Source organism: Semicossyphus pulcher, unplaced genomic scaffold, assembly GCF_022749685.1.
Source record: "Semicossyphus pulcher isolate SPU_LCO1_2020_fin unplaced genomic scaffold, fSemPul1.0.p SCAF_24, whole genome shotgun sequence".
Classification (NCBI taxonomy): Eukaryota; Metazoa; Chordata; class Actinopteri; order Labriformes; family Labridae; genus Semicossyphus; species Semicossyphus pulcher.
Window position 1 is genome coordinate 13,309,259 of NW_027211698.1, and position 17,924 is coordinate 13,327,182.

At 43.6% G+C, this 17,924-nt stretch overlaps 1 protein-coding gene across 2 annotated transcripts in view; it reads right to left on the reverse strand.

Moving 5' to 3' along the window:
- The window catches only part of LOC138603485 (inactive dipeptidyl peptidase 10-like), a 59,837-nt gene that overhangs the window by 12,605 nt on the left and 29,308 nt on the right, over positions 1-17,924 (reverse strand). For both annotated transcript variants that reach the window (XM_069675295.1, XM_069675296.1), the window contains exons 4-16: positions 13,013-13,107; positions 9,462-9,536; positions 6,853-6,905; positions 6,648-6,729; positions 4,487-4,607; positions 2,938-3,092; positions 2,757-2,854; positions 2,545-2,668; positions 1,392-1,430; positions 1,117-1,224; positions 931-1,022; positions 666-713; positions 459-577 (exon numbers count right to left, since the gene is read on the reverse strand). In XM_069675295.1, the coding sequence (XP_069531396.1) occupies positions 459-577; positions 666-713; positions 931-1,022; positions 1,117-1,224; positions 1,392-1,430; positions 2,545-2,668; positions 2,757-2,854; positions 2,938-3,092; positions 4,487-4,607; positions 6,648-6,729; positions 6,853-6,905; positions 9,462-9,536; positions 13,013-13,107 (1,209 nt within the window). The remainder of the gene's footprint in view (positions 1-458; positions 578-665; positions 714-930; positions 1,023-1,116; positions 1,225-1,391; positions 1,431-2,544; positions 2,669-2,756; positions 2,855-2,937; positions 3,093-4,486; positions 4,608-6,647; positions 6,730-6,852; positions 6,906-9,461; positions 9,537-13,012; positions 13,108-17,924) is intronic.

Genomic DNA, 17,924 nt, shown 5'->3' on the forward strand with positions numbered 1-17,924 from the left:
AAAAAGGCCAAATTATCTTGCTTTCTTCAACTTTAACAACATTTAAGTAGAAACAGGACTCAGAATAAAGTCCTGAATTCATTGTGATCAAGTTAAGTTTGCATCTTAAGCTTCTTGCGAGCTGCACCACCTTTTCTCTGGAGGTCATTGTGGTGTAAAAGGAGTACCTGCAGCCTCGCTTTGACGACGCTCAACTGTCTTCTTTCTGGGGTAAATCAATCATTTATTGGATATTTATTTTACTCAACCATGTCCTAAAGAGCAAGAGTTCAACATCAATCAAATACAAGACTTTAAAGCCGTTTGCAGAGATGGAAATGGAACACAAAATGACTCTAAAGGAAGCTTCAATTAAAGTAGGTTTGAGGCAACATTACAGAGCTTTACTTCTCACTACTATCTAAAAAAGAATTGTTTTTTATTGTAATATTTCCTTAATTTCTCCGCCTCTCTCTGACCTTTACACTGCAGGATGGCGTGCTGAGCATCGGGGCTGACGTCTGCGTCAAAGAACGAACACTCGTCCCTCAGCCCGCAGGTGAGGCATCGACGTGGAAACAGGCCGAGCGTGGACACCCTGTCAGAGGAGAGAAAAGACACTAATGTGGTTAAAACATGAACAAAGGCTTTTAAAAATACCCTCTGGTTCACTCAGAGTGTCGTACCTGTATAAGTGTCGTTGCTGAGCAGAGTCCTCCGTGCTCAGAAAGTATCTGTGAGGACAAGAGCAGATAAAGTAGGACAAGGTCACAGATCCGTTTTACATCTGCCTGCTCGAGCCGCTGCACGTCGAGGCTGGCCGACCGTAAACACAGATTTATACAGTCGTGAACCCTGCAGCTCACAAAGCATGTTACACACTGCATTTTCCTCCTTTTTATCCTTTGCAGAATACAGCTCTTTAAAGTGAGAAACGACGCTGAAACTCACAGCATCTGGTTGTTTTCATCGTAAGCGACGATTCTTGTGGCCTCCCAGGCTCCTGACGTCAAGTGTCGAACTTCATCCTGCTCGCTTCGTAGCTGAAAAACAGTCGGGTCAAAAGATTGGAAAAACAAAGAAAACACACCGACAGATCTTAAGAGGCATTTTGTGCAAGAGTCGTTTTGGAGTCACCTTTCTGGTGAACATAGTGATGTGATGGAAATCTCCCTGACCTCCTTGTTTCACGGGCAGAGTGAGGAAGAACCTGCTCCTGTCCTTGGAGAAGAGCGCCTGCTGTCTCTGCAGGGACACACACGGACCTCAGAGGTGACATACTGCATGCATGAGTGGGTCCTGATGTGTTCTGCCTCTATTATGGAACCTATATGGCTTTAAAGGTAAGACACTGCACAGCTGGAGATGGATAGATCTTGCTTATGTAAGCGCTGTTATGAGAAACGGCTTACCTGTCTGGAGAGCCACATGTCTGAAGTCTCCTCATGTCTCTGATTAAAAGAGAAGAAAACATTGTTACGTGTACTTTCTATGGTCTGTAAGGTGAGATATACTTGCTTTTAACCTTGCGTTCTGCATCACACACCGTCGGCACCGTACTCACTCCGTCTCTCCAACGTGTTCCTCCGTGCACGGACGTAACGACTTTTAAAACAGAACTTAAATCTGTCTCCAGCTGTTTTGACAGGCATGTTATTCCCTCGTCCTCCAGTACCTAAAGGACCTCCTCCATCCCTACACCCCATCCCGGAGTCTGCGGTCCTCAGATGCAGGCCTGCTCTCCATCCCTCCCTCTCGCCTCCGATATGTTTGGAACCGAGCCTTCAGTGTTTTCAAAATCACCCTCGAAACACATCTGTTCACCACCATCCCCTGTTTTCACTGCTCCCTCTTTCTGCCTATTTGTTTGCTTGTTTAGTTCTGTAGTCTGTTCATTATTTACTCTGTAAAGTGGCCTTGGCTCCCTTGAAAGGCGCTTTATAAGTCTAAGTTATTATTATTATTATTATTATGTTTGTCTCTTTGAAGCGGCAATGACACAACATACAGATAATTGTGGACTCGGTCTTTCAGCTTGTCTTCAGAACTTTCTGCCATTGTTGTCCATGCTGCTGCGTCGACCCCGTCACATCCCCTCTGCCTCTACACTGCCCCTACTGTTCAAATGCAGACTGCGTCTTGCATCCGTGTAGTGCTCATTTTTGAGGACGTGCACAGCCGAGATGCAGGGAACATGCAGCAGCCATTAGGCGCACGGGAACCGATAGGTAACAGCAAGTATATCTCCAGCCGAAGAGGTAGAGCCAATTCCAAAGTGCCTGAAACCTGCTTTACTTTAATGGCCAGCAGGCGGAGACTACTACAAACATTAACCATATTAAGATACAAATATCCACATTAAATGTACCCTACTTCTAACCAAGCTAGCTAGCGTAAACATAAGCTAATAACGGATGGGTTGCTAAGCTAATCATGGACTGTATCCCTGATCCTCCCAAGCTCCACCCCCTCGTCCAAATAAGGTCACTTCTGGCTTAAACAAAACAAAGTAAAATAATTGTTCCTTCATTTTACGACTTTAATTTGACCTTCTTTACGACCCACCTGAGAACAGACGCCGATGGTGGCGTCGCACACGGTCAGCAGTGAAGCATTCTGGGGCCTGTTGAGCCACCGCACTGCGAGGTGAGTGTTACTGATCCACCTCACCATGCTGATGTAGAAATCCCTGCAGAGGAGACGCACAGAGACAAGTCACGCTGAGGGATTTTCAATGTGTGTGTTTATTTGTATGCGTGTGTGTGTGTGCGTGTTACCTGTGCCTGAGCTGATCTGGCGGCTGCAGCTCCTGAGTGTGTGTCGCTCCGAACAGGTTGACCACCGACAACTTGACAGCAGGGTTCGTCTGACCGGCCTGGAGGAAGAGATTATATTCAGATAATGTTTTTAAGGTCGGTAAGGATTCTACTTCCCACAATCCATCTGCAGCAGACTCACCAGAGGATATGGGTATTGTAGTCCTCTGGGGTAGGCGGTGCCGGTGAACTGGGGCAGAACCATGTTGGGTACGAGGGTGTCGTTTAGCGTGAGGAAGGCCAGTCGCTCTCCGTCAGGCGACCACCAGTGAGCTAAGTGTGAACGCAGGACTTCCTCTGAGAAGAAGAGACACAAATAATGAACATTTATCACATTTTTTCTGGACTTGAAGGTAAAAAAAAGACCTTTGATGGGCTTATTTTGCACCCATTATTGCCTAATGTTGGAATAGCACTTAACACTTTCCTCCCCCGTCAAAACATCAGCTTAAATGGCAACTAAAGCAAAAGCAAACGAAAAAGGCAGCAAACACACAGCTCGCAGTAAATCTGCAAACAGAAACGATTCTATAATGTTCCCCATCAGCCGCGGCCCGTGTTTGTGCTGCTCTCTGTGCAAACTGCAAAGACCATCAGCACATTACTGAATTTGTTTACACAGGGACTTAATGGATCGCGCAGGCTTGCGGTTGATTTTTCAGCTCCGTTCTGTTTAGTTTGTCTGGGCGGCTCGGCTGCATTTTTAATGCAAAAGACAAATCTTTGGAAGACTTTTAACAGCTGAACTGAGGATGCAAAGTGAAGCCTTAGAAATCCTCCACCGCTAATCACACAACGTTTCTCCCTCTGCCTGCTGGCGTCTGAAACGAGCGGAGACATTTCCAAAACTTTCCAAAATGAAGCTCAAAGCGTTTCACCAGAATTTAGAGACTTGTTTGGCGATCTTAACCATAAAAAAACAACTTCTTCCATGGTGCAAGCGACTACTTGCTCAAACACTTCCCTAAAGTTGTGATTTAAAATAGAAAAGTGTTGCTTAGACGCAGGTTTACAGGTCCTAAAGAGCTCCTGCTCGCTCATGAATGTCTCACACATGTTGCATTTTGTTTTTAATTAGTAAAATATGTCTGCATGTTCTCCACCGGGTGTTCCGGCTTCCAACCACAGTCCAAAGACATGCTTCTTCGGTACATTGGTGACTCTAAATTGCCCGTAGGTGTGAATGTGAGCGTGAAAGGTTGTCCGTCTCTGTGTGTCAGCCCTGTGATTGACAGGCGATCAGTCCAGGTGTAACCCCGCCTCTCGCACAACGACAGCTGGGATAGGCTCCAGCCGCCTGCGACCCTGAACAGGTTAAGCGGTACAGACGATGGATGGATGGATGTCAAACTGAGCAATTGTCTCATTCTGGAAATTGATGGGGATTTGGGGAAACAGGCCGACAGATAACACATGGTCGAACCTCCTTCGAGCTCACTAGCCATAAAAATACGACATGAATTAATTGATATTTTCTTATCCTTAAATTACGCTCATCTCCACACTCCCAGGAATGCTAAATGCAATAAAAACACCTTGAAACGAACAAATTAAAAGCTATAATCCTTAACATGTGAACGAAATGAACTCTTGTTAACAGTAAATGCTTTTGTATTTGCTTTAGGGGCGTTTATCACATCCCAAGCCGTCTCTTCAAAAGAATATAACTCGGGAAATATACCCAGACACACCTTCGTAGAGCCAGTCAGAGAGTCCGTTGAAGATGACTCCCTCCATGCCGGACGAGGTGATCCTCAGAGAGTTACCCCTCACATCTGACTGGTAGTAGATGTTGTTCTCAAAGATGTAGATCTGAAGAGAAAGAGGAGAGAGTGAGAAGCACAGCGGAGTCTATCAATCGTGTTCCTTCGTTCTGTTTCTCTTTTTGATTTCCTCTCTGATAACATTTCTATTTCATATTAAATCCGCTGTTTTTTTCCTCCGCACGCAGCAAACGTGTGCGTTCACTCTCCTTCCATCAGTGTTTTAATATTTGCATTTCATCAGCCCGGCACATCCTGCATGTTCACCAATATCCTGAGACCTCGTGAATTCATATTTCTCCTGTATGGAGACACTTTCTCCTTTTTTGATGGTTGTTATTTTCCCTGCTCTTTTTGAATCGTCACATTTTAGACAGCCATATTGAAAACTTAACCTTGAGCAACATCATGCAAATCCTGGTGACATCAAATTAAACATGTTATTATAAAGACTGGGTAAAAGCAGAGTCCTTAAATACAATCCAACATGATACACAATGTCTGTATCTTTGTCAACTATCCGATGAGAACGAGACAAAGTTTCCTGCAACTTAAACAGAAAAATTAAGATGAAACAAACAATAAAAAGTTACAAAAACGTGTAAAGAAAATATCCAAAACTTTCAATAACATGCAGAAACAGTTATTAAATAACTTTAAAAATGCATAATCCTCATCCTAGTTAATCCCAGATTTAATTTAATCAAGACGCCTGCGAGCTACTTCAGGCAGGCACCTCTGATTTCACACCTGACATGCGTCACTTTCCGCAATCACCTGACAAACACTTTCTCTATTTAAGCTGCATGATTCCCGCTCTCTCCCTCTGCTCCGTCATTGCCATCGCTGCCCTGCAGCAGTGCTGCGCTCAGACATCCAGCCCCACCACCACCACCCCAGCATCCACCTGCAGGCTCCGGCTAGGTTTAAGATATTAAATTATCACTCCTCAAATTTGTGCGTGTAAAATAAATCTGCGAGGAGCGATGAGGTCGGAGCCTCGACGGCAAACACAAGCTGTGTTCTGCTGCTGCGATAAACATTTCAAACTGTTACCGACAGGAGTTTTATAGATGTTAAGAAATTAGCGAACAAACTGCTTTAATAAGGGTTAACCTGGACATTAACTTTAGTGATACTAAGCAGAGAGATAAACAAAAGAAATAAACAGGAAGTAACAACTGACAGACAGTTGATGACAAGTCGACTGCACACTCAGCACCCACGAGATTGTAATTATTTTGCTTGAGCTGCCTCCTTTCAGGACTGTGATTTTGTGTTTGATTGACACCTCTCCATCTCTCCTGTTAGCTTTGTTGCACCTGTTACACCAATTACACCTTGAACATTCTCATCAGCACAGGTTAGTCGTACTAAAGTGGGAGAGATGATGTCATTTCTAGCACCGTGTTCTGCTTCCAACTTTAGCAGACGGACAAAATATCCGAGTAATAATTTACAGCTCAGCAGGAAGAGAATATCTTAAATCTTTGACCCACTGAGAGAGGGTATTCTCTTGTTTTTAGAGGCAAATTACCAGGTGCTTTCGAGGCACCTTCTTACAAAGTTTGTCTGATTCTTTCCAGTAAATTATTCTATAAAAACAACCTGTAAAATAAAGTGTCATCTACACTTTCATGGCTCAAAAACCGCAGTAGATGGGGCGCTGGTTTAGCTCAGTGGGTAGAGCAGACGCCCCACATACAGAGGCTACAATCCTTCTGGACGCAGCAGCCGCAGGCTCGACTCCTGCCCTCGGCCCTTTGTCATCCCCCACACTCCTCTCCCCATATGTTCTGTCTCTCTTCAGCTGTCCTATCTAATAAAGGCAAAAACAATCTTCTTGCAGAAGTTTTCAGACATATACGAAGCACCCTGAGTGTAATGTGATGTAAAAATGAGGTCGGTGGCAGAGCAGACCGACTTCCAGACAAACAAGCAGACACTAAAGCTCCATGTGGATGTAAACATCGTCTATACTGTAAAAACTGAAACAGGAAATGTGAGATGAAATCCTCCAGAGAGGCAAGAATCTAATAAGAAGACAGAGAGGAGAGAAAAAGATGATCACGTAGACACTCAGCCTTACCAGCTGTTGTCCTTGCCTTCCCCACGCCGCGTGTTGGAGCACCGCGTTCTGAACCTCCGGAGGGTTTAACTCCCAAACTTCCCTGAAACACAATCAAACAGAAATACATCAACAGCCACCATCTGCTTCTGCGCTCGTGCATCAGATGCTGAAGAGGTTTCATCCGAGAGAGCATGCAAACAAGGAAGGAGGAAAACTTGCTCACCGCGTGTAGATGTTGTAGACGATGTAAGACGCCGTGTAGGAATATCTGTAGATCTGCAACGAGAGTTCAATTCAATGCAAAAATGTATCTGTTTATGACACATGAGACTTCCACATGAGGAAACAAAGACGCTGGAGCAATAAAACAAGCTTGAAAATAACAAGAAAATGTGGTTTTAAGTGAGCAGCGAATACACGTCAACTAACAGCTTGTTTTTTATTCATCTAACATAAAGCTCTGATTGATATTGAGGTATTTTCATGTAATAAAAAGCTGTGGCTGGCTGAAAGAAAGTCTACTTTACAGATCAACAAAAACTAAAATGTGCAAAAAACCTCTGAAGTGTCTTTCAGCTTCTTGTTTTGGTTTCCTTTCCCAACAAGAAATTGTGCTACCTCCGTACATCTCTGACCCCCTGAAGGTCTTTGAGGTCAGCTGATCAGCTGCTTCTTGTCGTAGGCTGAAAACCAGGCGAGTCCCCACCCCTCATTAAGATGCCCCCACCTTATACCAACTTTTAAATCACTTCTTTAAGCTTTTATTCCTTGGCTTTTAACCAAGCATGAGAGCTGTCTGGTCTAAAGGTCTTCACGGGTCCACCGGAACCCTAGGACCCGGGTCTATAAGCCCGGGTTCTGGGTCTGTTCAACATTATGTGTAATACCCGGCCGGGATTAGAAAGTTCTGGTTGCGATGAAAGAGAAAGTGCAGCTTTGGCCACAAGGTGGTACGAACGACCTGGCCGAGCGAGTGCTCCTGCTGCTTTTACTCAGGAGGTGTAGGGTCAGAGCACAGGTCAGACTCGGACAACGCGGATGATAGCAAACTAGAACTGCTAACGTTAGCAGCCTTGGCAAAGAGTAATCGTTATCATTGTTCAAAAGGAAAAGTAGTGGAAGTTATCATGCTAGATGCAACAACACGAGCCGTGCATTTGTCATCCGTCTGCGTGGCAGCAAGTGGACTATTAATCTGAAATAACAAGTGGATTAGCATCGCTCACAACTAGCAGGTTCCTGGTTTGAATCCAGGTTCTGACGTAGTGGGCCTTTCTGTGTGGCATGTTCTCCCCGTGCATGCGTGGGTTCCCTCCGCGTACTCCGGCTTCCTCGCACAGTCCAAAGACATGCTGGTTAGGTTCAAAGGTGACTCTAAAATTGCCCGTCAGTGTGAATGTGAGCGTTGTCTGTCTCTGTGTGGCAGCCAAGTGATTGACAGGCGACCAGTCCACGTATACTCTCACCCAATGACAGCTGGGATAGGTTCCAGCCCCCCGCGAGCCTGAACAGGAAAAGTGGATTTGACTGGAAACTCCACAGTCCTTTTTGGGGCACCTTTTTGCAAAATTAAAGTAAGATCCTTAAATATAGAAACCAGAAAAATGAGGTGTCACCCACGTAGACTTTTGTTAAAGTATTAGCTTTATTGCAGACATCCTGAGGCTAAGATATTGCCATGGAAGACAGTGTAGTCTAATTGCTGCAACTGAAGAAGGTTGTGTTTAGGGATGAAGGAAACCTTCAGGGTCTTTCAGCTTTATTTGTTTCCTCGCCCACAAATAAATTGCTGAAAAACAGAAAAATAAATGTAGAGAAACTTTGGGATCCAAACCTTTCTTCCTTCACTCTCTGCTGAACTGTTCTTTATGCTTCCTGCACAGCTGATTTTGTTTCACGCATGGAGACGCATTAACAGAGAGAAATTCAATTGAGAGCAGCTAAATCTCCGTAGGTTGTTCTTCTTCTTCCTCGAGGGGATTTCCTTCTGCCATGGCAACATAAAAAACTAGAGTGCAATCAATTAAGCCTAAATATGCAGAAGAGGACGGGAGAGAAATCAATGTTTACATAAATCTATCCCATCGAGAGGCCTTTAAGACGTGTTTTAGATCCTGCAATGATGGTGGAAAACACTGCAGGACAAACAGACGTCCTCCTCTGCAGCTGCAGCAGTGTTTCCATACCTGAGCCTGGATCCATCTGTTTGCAAACAAATCTAAAAATCAATAGAAAAACCTCAGCTTCGAGAAGAGAAGAAAGCCTCGCGGTGGATGACTGAGCGTTAACACACAGGAAAACACCAACAAGCACAAAGACGCTCGAAGCAAGAGTGCACGAGAAGCACAAAACCACACACGGAAAGGCTAACAAAGCAGAAATACAGCAAATAAATCCACACCTGTTCAGCGCAGGTGGTGCAATCTGTTTTCAGAGTGTGTGTTTGTGCTTTATGGTACTGTAAGTGCACGCTCGGAGCAGCCTCCAACTCCAAAGTTAACCTTTTTAATGCATCCGTTTCTAAGATACACAAAGAAGCAAAGTGCCCCTTAAGAAGATAAAAGAGCATTTAAATATATATGGCGAAAAAAAGCACATTACAAATATGCAAATACACAATGAGAGCTTGTGTGTGGGTTTGTTTGTGCATGCAGATGAGCCACAGCACCCTCGGGGATTTCACACGAGCACAATGTAAACGACAATCTGCCAGGAAGTACACAAAGATGAAACGAACAGCTGCAAACACGGAGAATAATCAACAACTTTGATTGCAGCTTGTGCGGTTGTGTTCGTAGATGTAATGACGGTTTGGGGAACTGGGGTACTCACCTGTTTGACGTCGTAAGCGAAGAGAGCGTACTTCAGATCTGCAGAGAGCGAGTATTTTGCCGCCTTGAAAGCCACCTATAAAAAGACACAACATTAGCTGAACAGATGCTTTTAACACGTAACACTTTAGAGGTTTTTAGAGGTATATAAACATAAATATAATACATTCAGGTAAGTCAATGAAAGATAAGCAAGTGAGTACATTTTCTTTTTTAAATTGCAAGATCAGTTAGCAGGATTTTATGCATGAAGCTAAACATGTAAAATGTATATTTAAAAATAGTATTGTAAAAATGTTACCACTAGAAAATCAGGACTTAATACAGCTCTGAGTCTTTAACTATGTTGGCAACTCTGTGAGGCTGTACTTTACGGCACGGCTAAGCTAATTGCTAAGAGTAATAATGGTGAGATTTTGAAGGTTAGTTTGTAATGCTAACATTTTCAATATCTGAGTTTTGTGTGTAAGCATGGAAGCATTTGCTAGCTTGTTTGCAAGCTAACATATTTGAACCGACGACCAACAGACCAATACTGCCATCACTAGAGGCATGCTGCTAGTGTGGCTAATAAACTAGCAAGATCTGGAGCCGAGAGCACCAGCTGAGCGTAAAAAAAATAGGTCTCATCTCTTATATCCGACTTAGCTACGACCGAACTGACACCGGTCGTAGCTGCGCTCGGTCTTATGATGCGCGTCCATGTGAACATTGGAAAAGCATTGAATGTTACCAAGCAACACACGTCTACACTCGCTAACTGCTCTCATCAAATGATCGACAAAAGATTTGGTTAACAAAAAATTGTACAGATCTCTCGGAGTCTCCCTCTATGCTCTGAAAGGCCCTACTGGCACAAAATGTGATCTCAATCAGCACCTGCAGGGCGGGGACAGCGCCGCATTTCTGTCCAACACATGCTGGAGCCGAGGGGAGAGCTCTTCCATTAATTCAAACAGGAACAAAAACGAAACCTTTCAATCGACTTACTGTCAAAAACAACAACAAGCGCTGCCACTGTGTTTCCCTTTTAAGTTTTGTGAATGTTACTTTTACCGTTTGTTTTCCCGTGGATTTAAGCCTGACTTTCCAAACTTACGCCTGCTCCATCCTAGGCATAAAAGGAAACACCCGGGTGCAACACAAACAGGGCTTAAGTCTAACTGGTGCACACGGCGTAATTTAAAAACCATCGTAACTTTCAGCTCTAAGTCGGACGCAAGGTTACGACCAGGCGTACGCCCAGCTGGTGCACTCGGCTCCTGATTGTTGGTCGGAGTAGAGTAAAGTTTTTAACATCCTTTTCCAGCTCTGGAAGCTAACATGCTAACTAATACTAATGCTAGCATGGCAACATGTTCAGAGAGACGATGCCTACCGCTGATGTTTTGCAGTTGTGTTGTTTACCATGTTTGACATTTTAATTGAGCATATTAGCATTTTAAAATCATATAAAACGTGTGTCAGTTTAGCTCAGTGGTTTAATCGGCGGCCCATGTATAGAGGCTACAGTCCTCGATGTGGCGGCCCCCGGCTCGACTCTCGCCCTCGCCCCTTCGCTGCATCATCCTCCATTATCTCTTCCTCTTAAAAATAAGGCTGCTGAATTTTGCATTGATCTCATCTTAAGATTAATTAGCAGCAGAATCAAGGTTTTACTTGAAGCTAAAGAGCTTTTGCCAAATAGCTAAAGGGTAAGCAACAATGGATCAAAAACTTCCTGAATAGGAGAGGAGAAAAACAAGAGGCGAAGGGTTCGATTTGACAGGTTGATGATTGCTTCTTTGTGTCAGCTACACTGTTCATATTTTCAGCTTTCATCCTATGACAATGTCCAAAAATGCGACGGCTGAAAACTAATCTAGCAACTAAAGGCCATAAACCCACGAGGGAGTCTCAGCAGGTTGTGACATTTATGGGAGAGGACGGGGTGGACGGGGATTTTACAGACGACATTTCAATGTGTCCAGAGTCACTTTTCAACTCTTGTGCAGCGAGACCGAACGATTACATGCCTTACGTTTTGGCTCTTGAACTTACTATACATCCACATTTCTTCCAGTGTTAATGAAGGCAGTGCAACCAGGAAGTAAGAGCGTGAGCACGGATGCTGCAGCTGGTGTCGTTTACAAATTTTGGGGATCAAATCGGTGACTTTTAACTGCGATGCCACAACTGCCTTTTTTATTTTGCTGTCATGGTTTGACGAGCTTACTGTACGACTTCAAATCCTCGTCAAATCCCCCTTATGCAACCATTAAAAGTACGAGCTACAACGAGGTGGTAAAATCCTGCAAAATGACAAGAGGAGGGCAGGAAAAGAGCCTCTCCAGAGACGAGTAAAAGTGTTATGAAATAGCAGGATTATAATAATGCAATTAGAAAACAGCTAAATTAGGCCTGCTTTAGCCTTCCTGGTAAGCTTACACAAGCATTTAAATCTTTTAAAAGCATAATAAGCTTACAAATGCTGGCATATTTTCATGTTCCTGGAAGAAGTGCTGCATATGATTACAGTAAACGTTCATTTAAATGTGATCAAAAGGGATCCATTCAGTGAAACGCTAATCTGAAGTGATATTTCGCTCTCTCCGTGCCGATTGTGCAGAGGTAAGCTGAGGTGAAGCGAGCAGATTTAATAGCGACCTCAAAGGCCCGCGCTCGCCCACAGTGCAGACAGTGCAGACAGCGCAGACAGCTGGATACACGGCCCACTCAGCAGGATATTATCATATTCTGATTCTGCAGGTACGGGAGTGATGAGGCGCTGCCGGGCGCTCTGACATGTTTTCCTGCGGCCTCTGGGGATCCAATCACACCGGCAAGACGGGCAGATAGCAGCTCTGGCTTTCTGTATCGTGAGGACTGGCCAGCAGAAACATTACTTTGCCGAGAACTCTGACTGATGTTTACGTGATCTTTAGAAGCTTAAAGTGATAATCTCTCAGATTTTAATTTAAATGTCTGTTAAGTCACTATCTATCACAGGATGGTGATTGAGCCCACTGATGAAAGCCTTTGCATTTGCAGTATAACAGACTGGGTGCCTGTGGCGACATTTGTGGAAACATCACTCTATTTGCAAGAAAAACTTCACTCAGGGATACTAATGTTTAAATTCAACCTTAAAATTGAACTTAAAGTAGAAAAAATTGTTTCTGACACAATTTGGTCCGTCTTATTTTAGTTGAAGGGGAAGCCAATAAGATAAAGAGATAAAGAAACAGTGAGAGTTTAAATATATGTACTGTCCCGGTCCTCCAGAATTCATAGAACCGTAGTTACATATGTAACTCATTCTTACTGACCGCCAGAGGCAGTGCTTAACAATGGATGGATAACATTCATGTTAAGCACTGCCTCTGGCGGTCATCCAGAATTCATAGAACCGTAGTTACATAGGTAACTCTCGTTTCAGGGCGCTACAACCAAACACAAAACTGCTGCCAAATTGCTTAAACTTGCTGCTTTGCTACAACTCAACACAAATTCTATCAAAGTAAAATAATTATAGTTATATGAAGTAAAGTGAGTTAAAAAACAGAAACTTACAAACGTGCTGTTGCTCAGAATGACCTCCGTCTCGTTTGAGTCAAAGTTAAACTTGATGACGTGGCCGTCGCGGTTCCTGTACACCACCTCCAAATCTGAGAGAGGAAATACAGAAACATTAAACACCTATACACTTGTGTATAAGGTCACTGAGCTGCACAGGAAGAAGAAGCATTAAAAAGTGACAACTTAAAACAGTCCCATGTCAATGAGCGGATAACAGCCGTGCTGCTATTCTGAATAACAGCACTCCCTCCTGTGTGTTATTGCTTCAATGAAGCACTGGTGACTTTATAGGCAGCAATGCATAAAAGAATGTTACACCCTAGTTCAATTGATTCATTGTGTTTAAATGGCTAATACACTGATTCACATGTCCAACAAATTCCACATATCTTCATCTCAAAGTGACCTCCAATCAGCAGGAGAGGATTGATAATAAAACGTATTCCTGCGGGTTTTATTCTTCTTATCTGGCCAATAAATAGGAAACAGGAAGTGCAGCACCTCCTGCAGAAGAAGAAAAAGCGGCGCAGACTCCCCGTCTCTGGTTTCCATTACTCTGGAGATTCAGAGTCTGTCACTTCATTAGCCGTCGTCGCTCTGAACCCTGACCGTCTGTCTGCTGGGAACATTTGTAATTCACAGCAACACACAGGTAGCTGATATGTAACCACGCTCACACATGCTGAACGCCGTCCTGGATTTCTTCTACCTTACGTAGGTCACAGCTACACCTTCCAGACCTGCTGTCACATTAATTCTCCTCGTGTGTGTGTGAGGGTTGAAATCTGACAGCAGCTATAGTCTCCTGCAAAGCATTAAGTGTGCTGTTTCTCTCTGACATTCAGCGGAGCCTTGAAGCCACAAAGAGACTTAATGCAAATATGCAGCACAAGACAAGAACATGCACTATATCTATGGATAGATTTAATGGAGGGTTTTATCATCTATCAAGCAAATATATTTGGACTTTCGGGCTGCACGATGGAGCAGTGGTTAACGCTGGCGCCTCACAACTCTGTGTTCCTCCTTAGGTTCATCGGTGACTCTAAAATTGTCCATACGTCTGAATGTGAGCGTGAAAGGTCGTCTGTCTCTGTGATTGACTGGTGATCAGTCCAGGTGTAATCCCGCCTCTCGCCCAATGAGGAGCTGGGATAGGCTCCAGCCCCCTGCAACTCTGAACAGAATAAGCGGTATAGATGATGGATGGATGGATTTTAATTTTAAACTGTTGATCAAACAAAAGAAGCTATCTAGAACCCAAACCCGAATAAAACATACAATTTTATCTTTTCAGTCTATCTTTGATGTTTTTATTATACTTTCCTTTGTTACTTTATTCTTATTTTAAGACTACTCTGGATAACAAGTGTTTATTCATGCAAATGTGCATTTATTGTACTTTTACGTTAGGAAAGAAGACAACTTCACCGTCTTCAAAAGTGGGAAACTGTTTCTGAGCCGTCCTAAAATTCATTCTCACACTCCCAGTTAAATAAACGATTGAGAAATATCTTCTTCAAGACTTCTGCAAACTATTTAAATTTTTTTTGACTTTTTTATGACAAAAGATGCTGAAATCAAACCAACTACCTGTTTTAAAGTATCTGTTTAATGCACTTTTAGTTTGGTTAACAAGACTAGGTCAAAACCGAGTATGTGGCTGACTGCATCAGGTCAATGTGCGCTTTGTGGGCAACACTGGAAGCGTGGCGTGTGCATGGCGTGTGCGTGTCAGCTGCGGGAAATGCATGAAAACAGACGAGTCTTCACAATGCTGGCGTGACACGCGCAAGATCACGCGCCGAAAATGTAGAAAATATGAGCCGCATACAGTTCTCGGTCAAAATACACGGTGAAAATGAATTGCGATGAGTCCTATTGATCTCTGCCAGCAATATTAACGTCTCTTCCTGTTGTAAAAGTCACAGGCATGGAGAGTAAAGCAGGTCAAGACTTCCAGTCGGCTTTTTCAAAGTAAAAGCCCGATCTGGACTCCCCTCATGGTTTTATTTTGAAGGCTGTTGTTGTTTTACTTCATTTGGCTCTAAAAGTCAGTCAGTCACTGACCCATGTGTGGGGCTGACCAGTGACCACGGCGGTCAGCCAAAAATATATGAGAAAGTCGTTAAATGTGCTGCATAAAGGGCTGCAAAAAACAACTCATTAAAGATAGCTTTACATTTTCTTCTTCTACTTCCAAGCTCTGTCTGTCTGTATTTAATGTCTTACTTTGAGTTTCTCATCAAACTGAACCAGGAGCAGCTGTGCCTCCACTCTCTGCCCGACCAACTCCTGAAACTCATTCAGAGTGAATTCGCGGCTGATTGCAGGGGAGGCGAACGCTCACACGAGAACAGGCAGGCTGAATGTGCATTGATAAAGACGTGAAAAAAAGCATATATATATAGAAAATAATGTTGCGGATAATACATCAAATTTAAAAACATGACTTGTGAGAGGGCATACTTCTGTCCACTTTAAAAGGGGGTTTGTGTGTATGGAAAGCTGCAGGATTTGTGGGCGATACTGCTGGAAAGAAGCCGCACTTAGTGATTTACGTCTTTTACATAATAACATTATCTTTAATGCATTATTCATGTCGGTTTATTCATACGGGTCACTGCTAAAGATGGAGCCTATTGTTTGCTCAAACCTCGTTAGCAATCATGTATGACAAGCCAAGCAGCGCGAGGCACTCATCCGTAACATGCACTATAAATATTTCTCTCTTATGTAAGTACCTGAGTGTTTTCTTCATCCTCGGCCTAATCCGATATCAACGAGCTCGACTTCACATCAGCAGTACGTTAAGAACATGTAAACAACAGCTCCATGAATAATTTACTCATATAGAACAGTGACCCCGTGAATGCTCAGCGTATAGGACTGTCAAAACAGATTTAAGCGATGAATCTCAGCTGAAAGGCGATTATATGGTTGTACATCAGAAGTCTGTGTAGCAGCCGTAGTGCTGATGGTGATGCAAGAACGTCATTAATAAGCACAGAGAGGGCTTTGTAGCACATGTTCAATCACCTGCATGTTAACTCATGAGGCAAAAGATATTAACTAACATTGTATATCTGAGCAGAGTAACGTTCATTTGTTTTCCTCCCTGTTTTAACCGTTCTGCGATAACATACACGTCAGAGACCCGTGACACACACGGCGAAAAAAAGTAAAAGTTTAATGCAACAACGTCCAATCATACAAGAGGAGGACTGAATCCCTGTCGCCAATTATATTCAGGGGTACTACTGTGACTGTGCCCGCCTGCTCACAGCCAAAACAAAGAACTACTAGCAAGCGAGCAGGTGAACGTTTCATGAGCGAGACAGCTGTGACAAAAGCTGTGCGCTCAGAGATAACAGTCACACATGCAAAGCATGGTTTTGTGGAGTTTAGGGAAGGCCAGTGTTCCATTTAAACTACGCTTGTAGTCAGAGTAGTATTGACCAATCATGTATCAGCAGGCTGCGGCGTATGCAAGAGCATCTGACGACGATTTAGCTTCTTATTAATCTCTATAAACAGACGTCTGCATGCTAACAGCTAACAAGCTGTTCTAGATCTAAAATTTAACTTGAGATGAGTTCCCTTGACGCTGGGACACGAAAGCCGTTCAGCGTTCAGATTTCCCGACTCCCTCGAGTGCATCAGATCGATCCGACCTCCGTTCGACACATTGCACATTTTAAAAGTTTTGTTCTCGTCTTAAAGAAACAGACCTGCCAAAGCTTTACTTCTTACAAATCTGCACCATGATGTTGACAGTTCGGCAAAGGTAAGACCCGTTAATAACGAGTACATCACAAGAGAACGGTTTCTCTTTCTGTAACAATGCAGCACGCGGAAAAGGAAGTCTTGACGGGAAGTCGTTTATCGCTGACCGCCCGGCACGTTCACCGGTGTCCCCAGAGGCGTCATCGTCTCAGACTGTAGTCGATGGGATCCGAGATTGTGTGCTTGCAGACTTTGGTCTATCTTCTTTGTGTTTTTGTTGTACAGTAGGATAAAAGTCCCTCAAATAATTAATTAAGAACTACAAAAGACACGCTTAACATCCCTTGATTAAAGCTCTTTTGTATTTGGGTCAGCTCCGGCCACCTTAACTGTCTCATCTTGTCTGTTTGCCCGCCTCTCATCCGCTGTAGACTAAAAACGTCTGCATAATATCACAGCTGAGAGCAATAACAGAGACAACCGGCCTGATTTCAGAATCTAAATCAAATCAAATTGTGAGATATTGAAAGATTCACACCACCTGGAAGCCGCCAATTCACAAAGTGTTCAAACAAATGTTGCTCTTCATCCTCAGATCGTGATGAATATCACACTTTATACTACCGACACTCAGGATCCAATCTATCTACTCCAACAGGATGTGAGCTTTAGTGCATTATTTATTCACATCACTCATCTTTGTTTGTGCTGAAGAAACGTGATCTGTGCAGGCAGGAGAAAGATCTGGGCTCTGATGTGTCGGAGCTGCAATCTTACATCTTAATTTGTTATATTATCTTGTTGTTTTGAAGTCTTTGGCCTCGACTTTGACATGAATCCCCGTCCTCTTGCTTGGTTTCAGTCTCGTGAAACCCCGTGAGAAGTCTGATTTAGATTCAAGCGCAGGTAAATAAGAGTGAGTAGCTACTGAGGCCTCACTTGGGTGTCACAGGAAAGAGGAGGAAATAAGTTGGAGGCTGTCAAGGAAGCAATTTCCATTACAGATATGTTTGAATTACACCCACAACACCTCCCGCACACCCAGCAGTAAATCCAGGCCCAGACCAGGGAGCGTCTACACTGGCTCTCAGCTTTCATCACAACCGGTCTACGATAGATTTACACCGCGCAACATGTCGGCTGGTAATTTCCCAACTTCAACATAAATCTCAGCAACGCA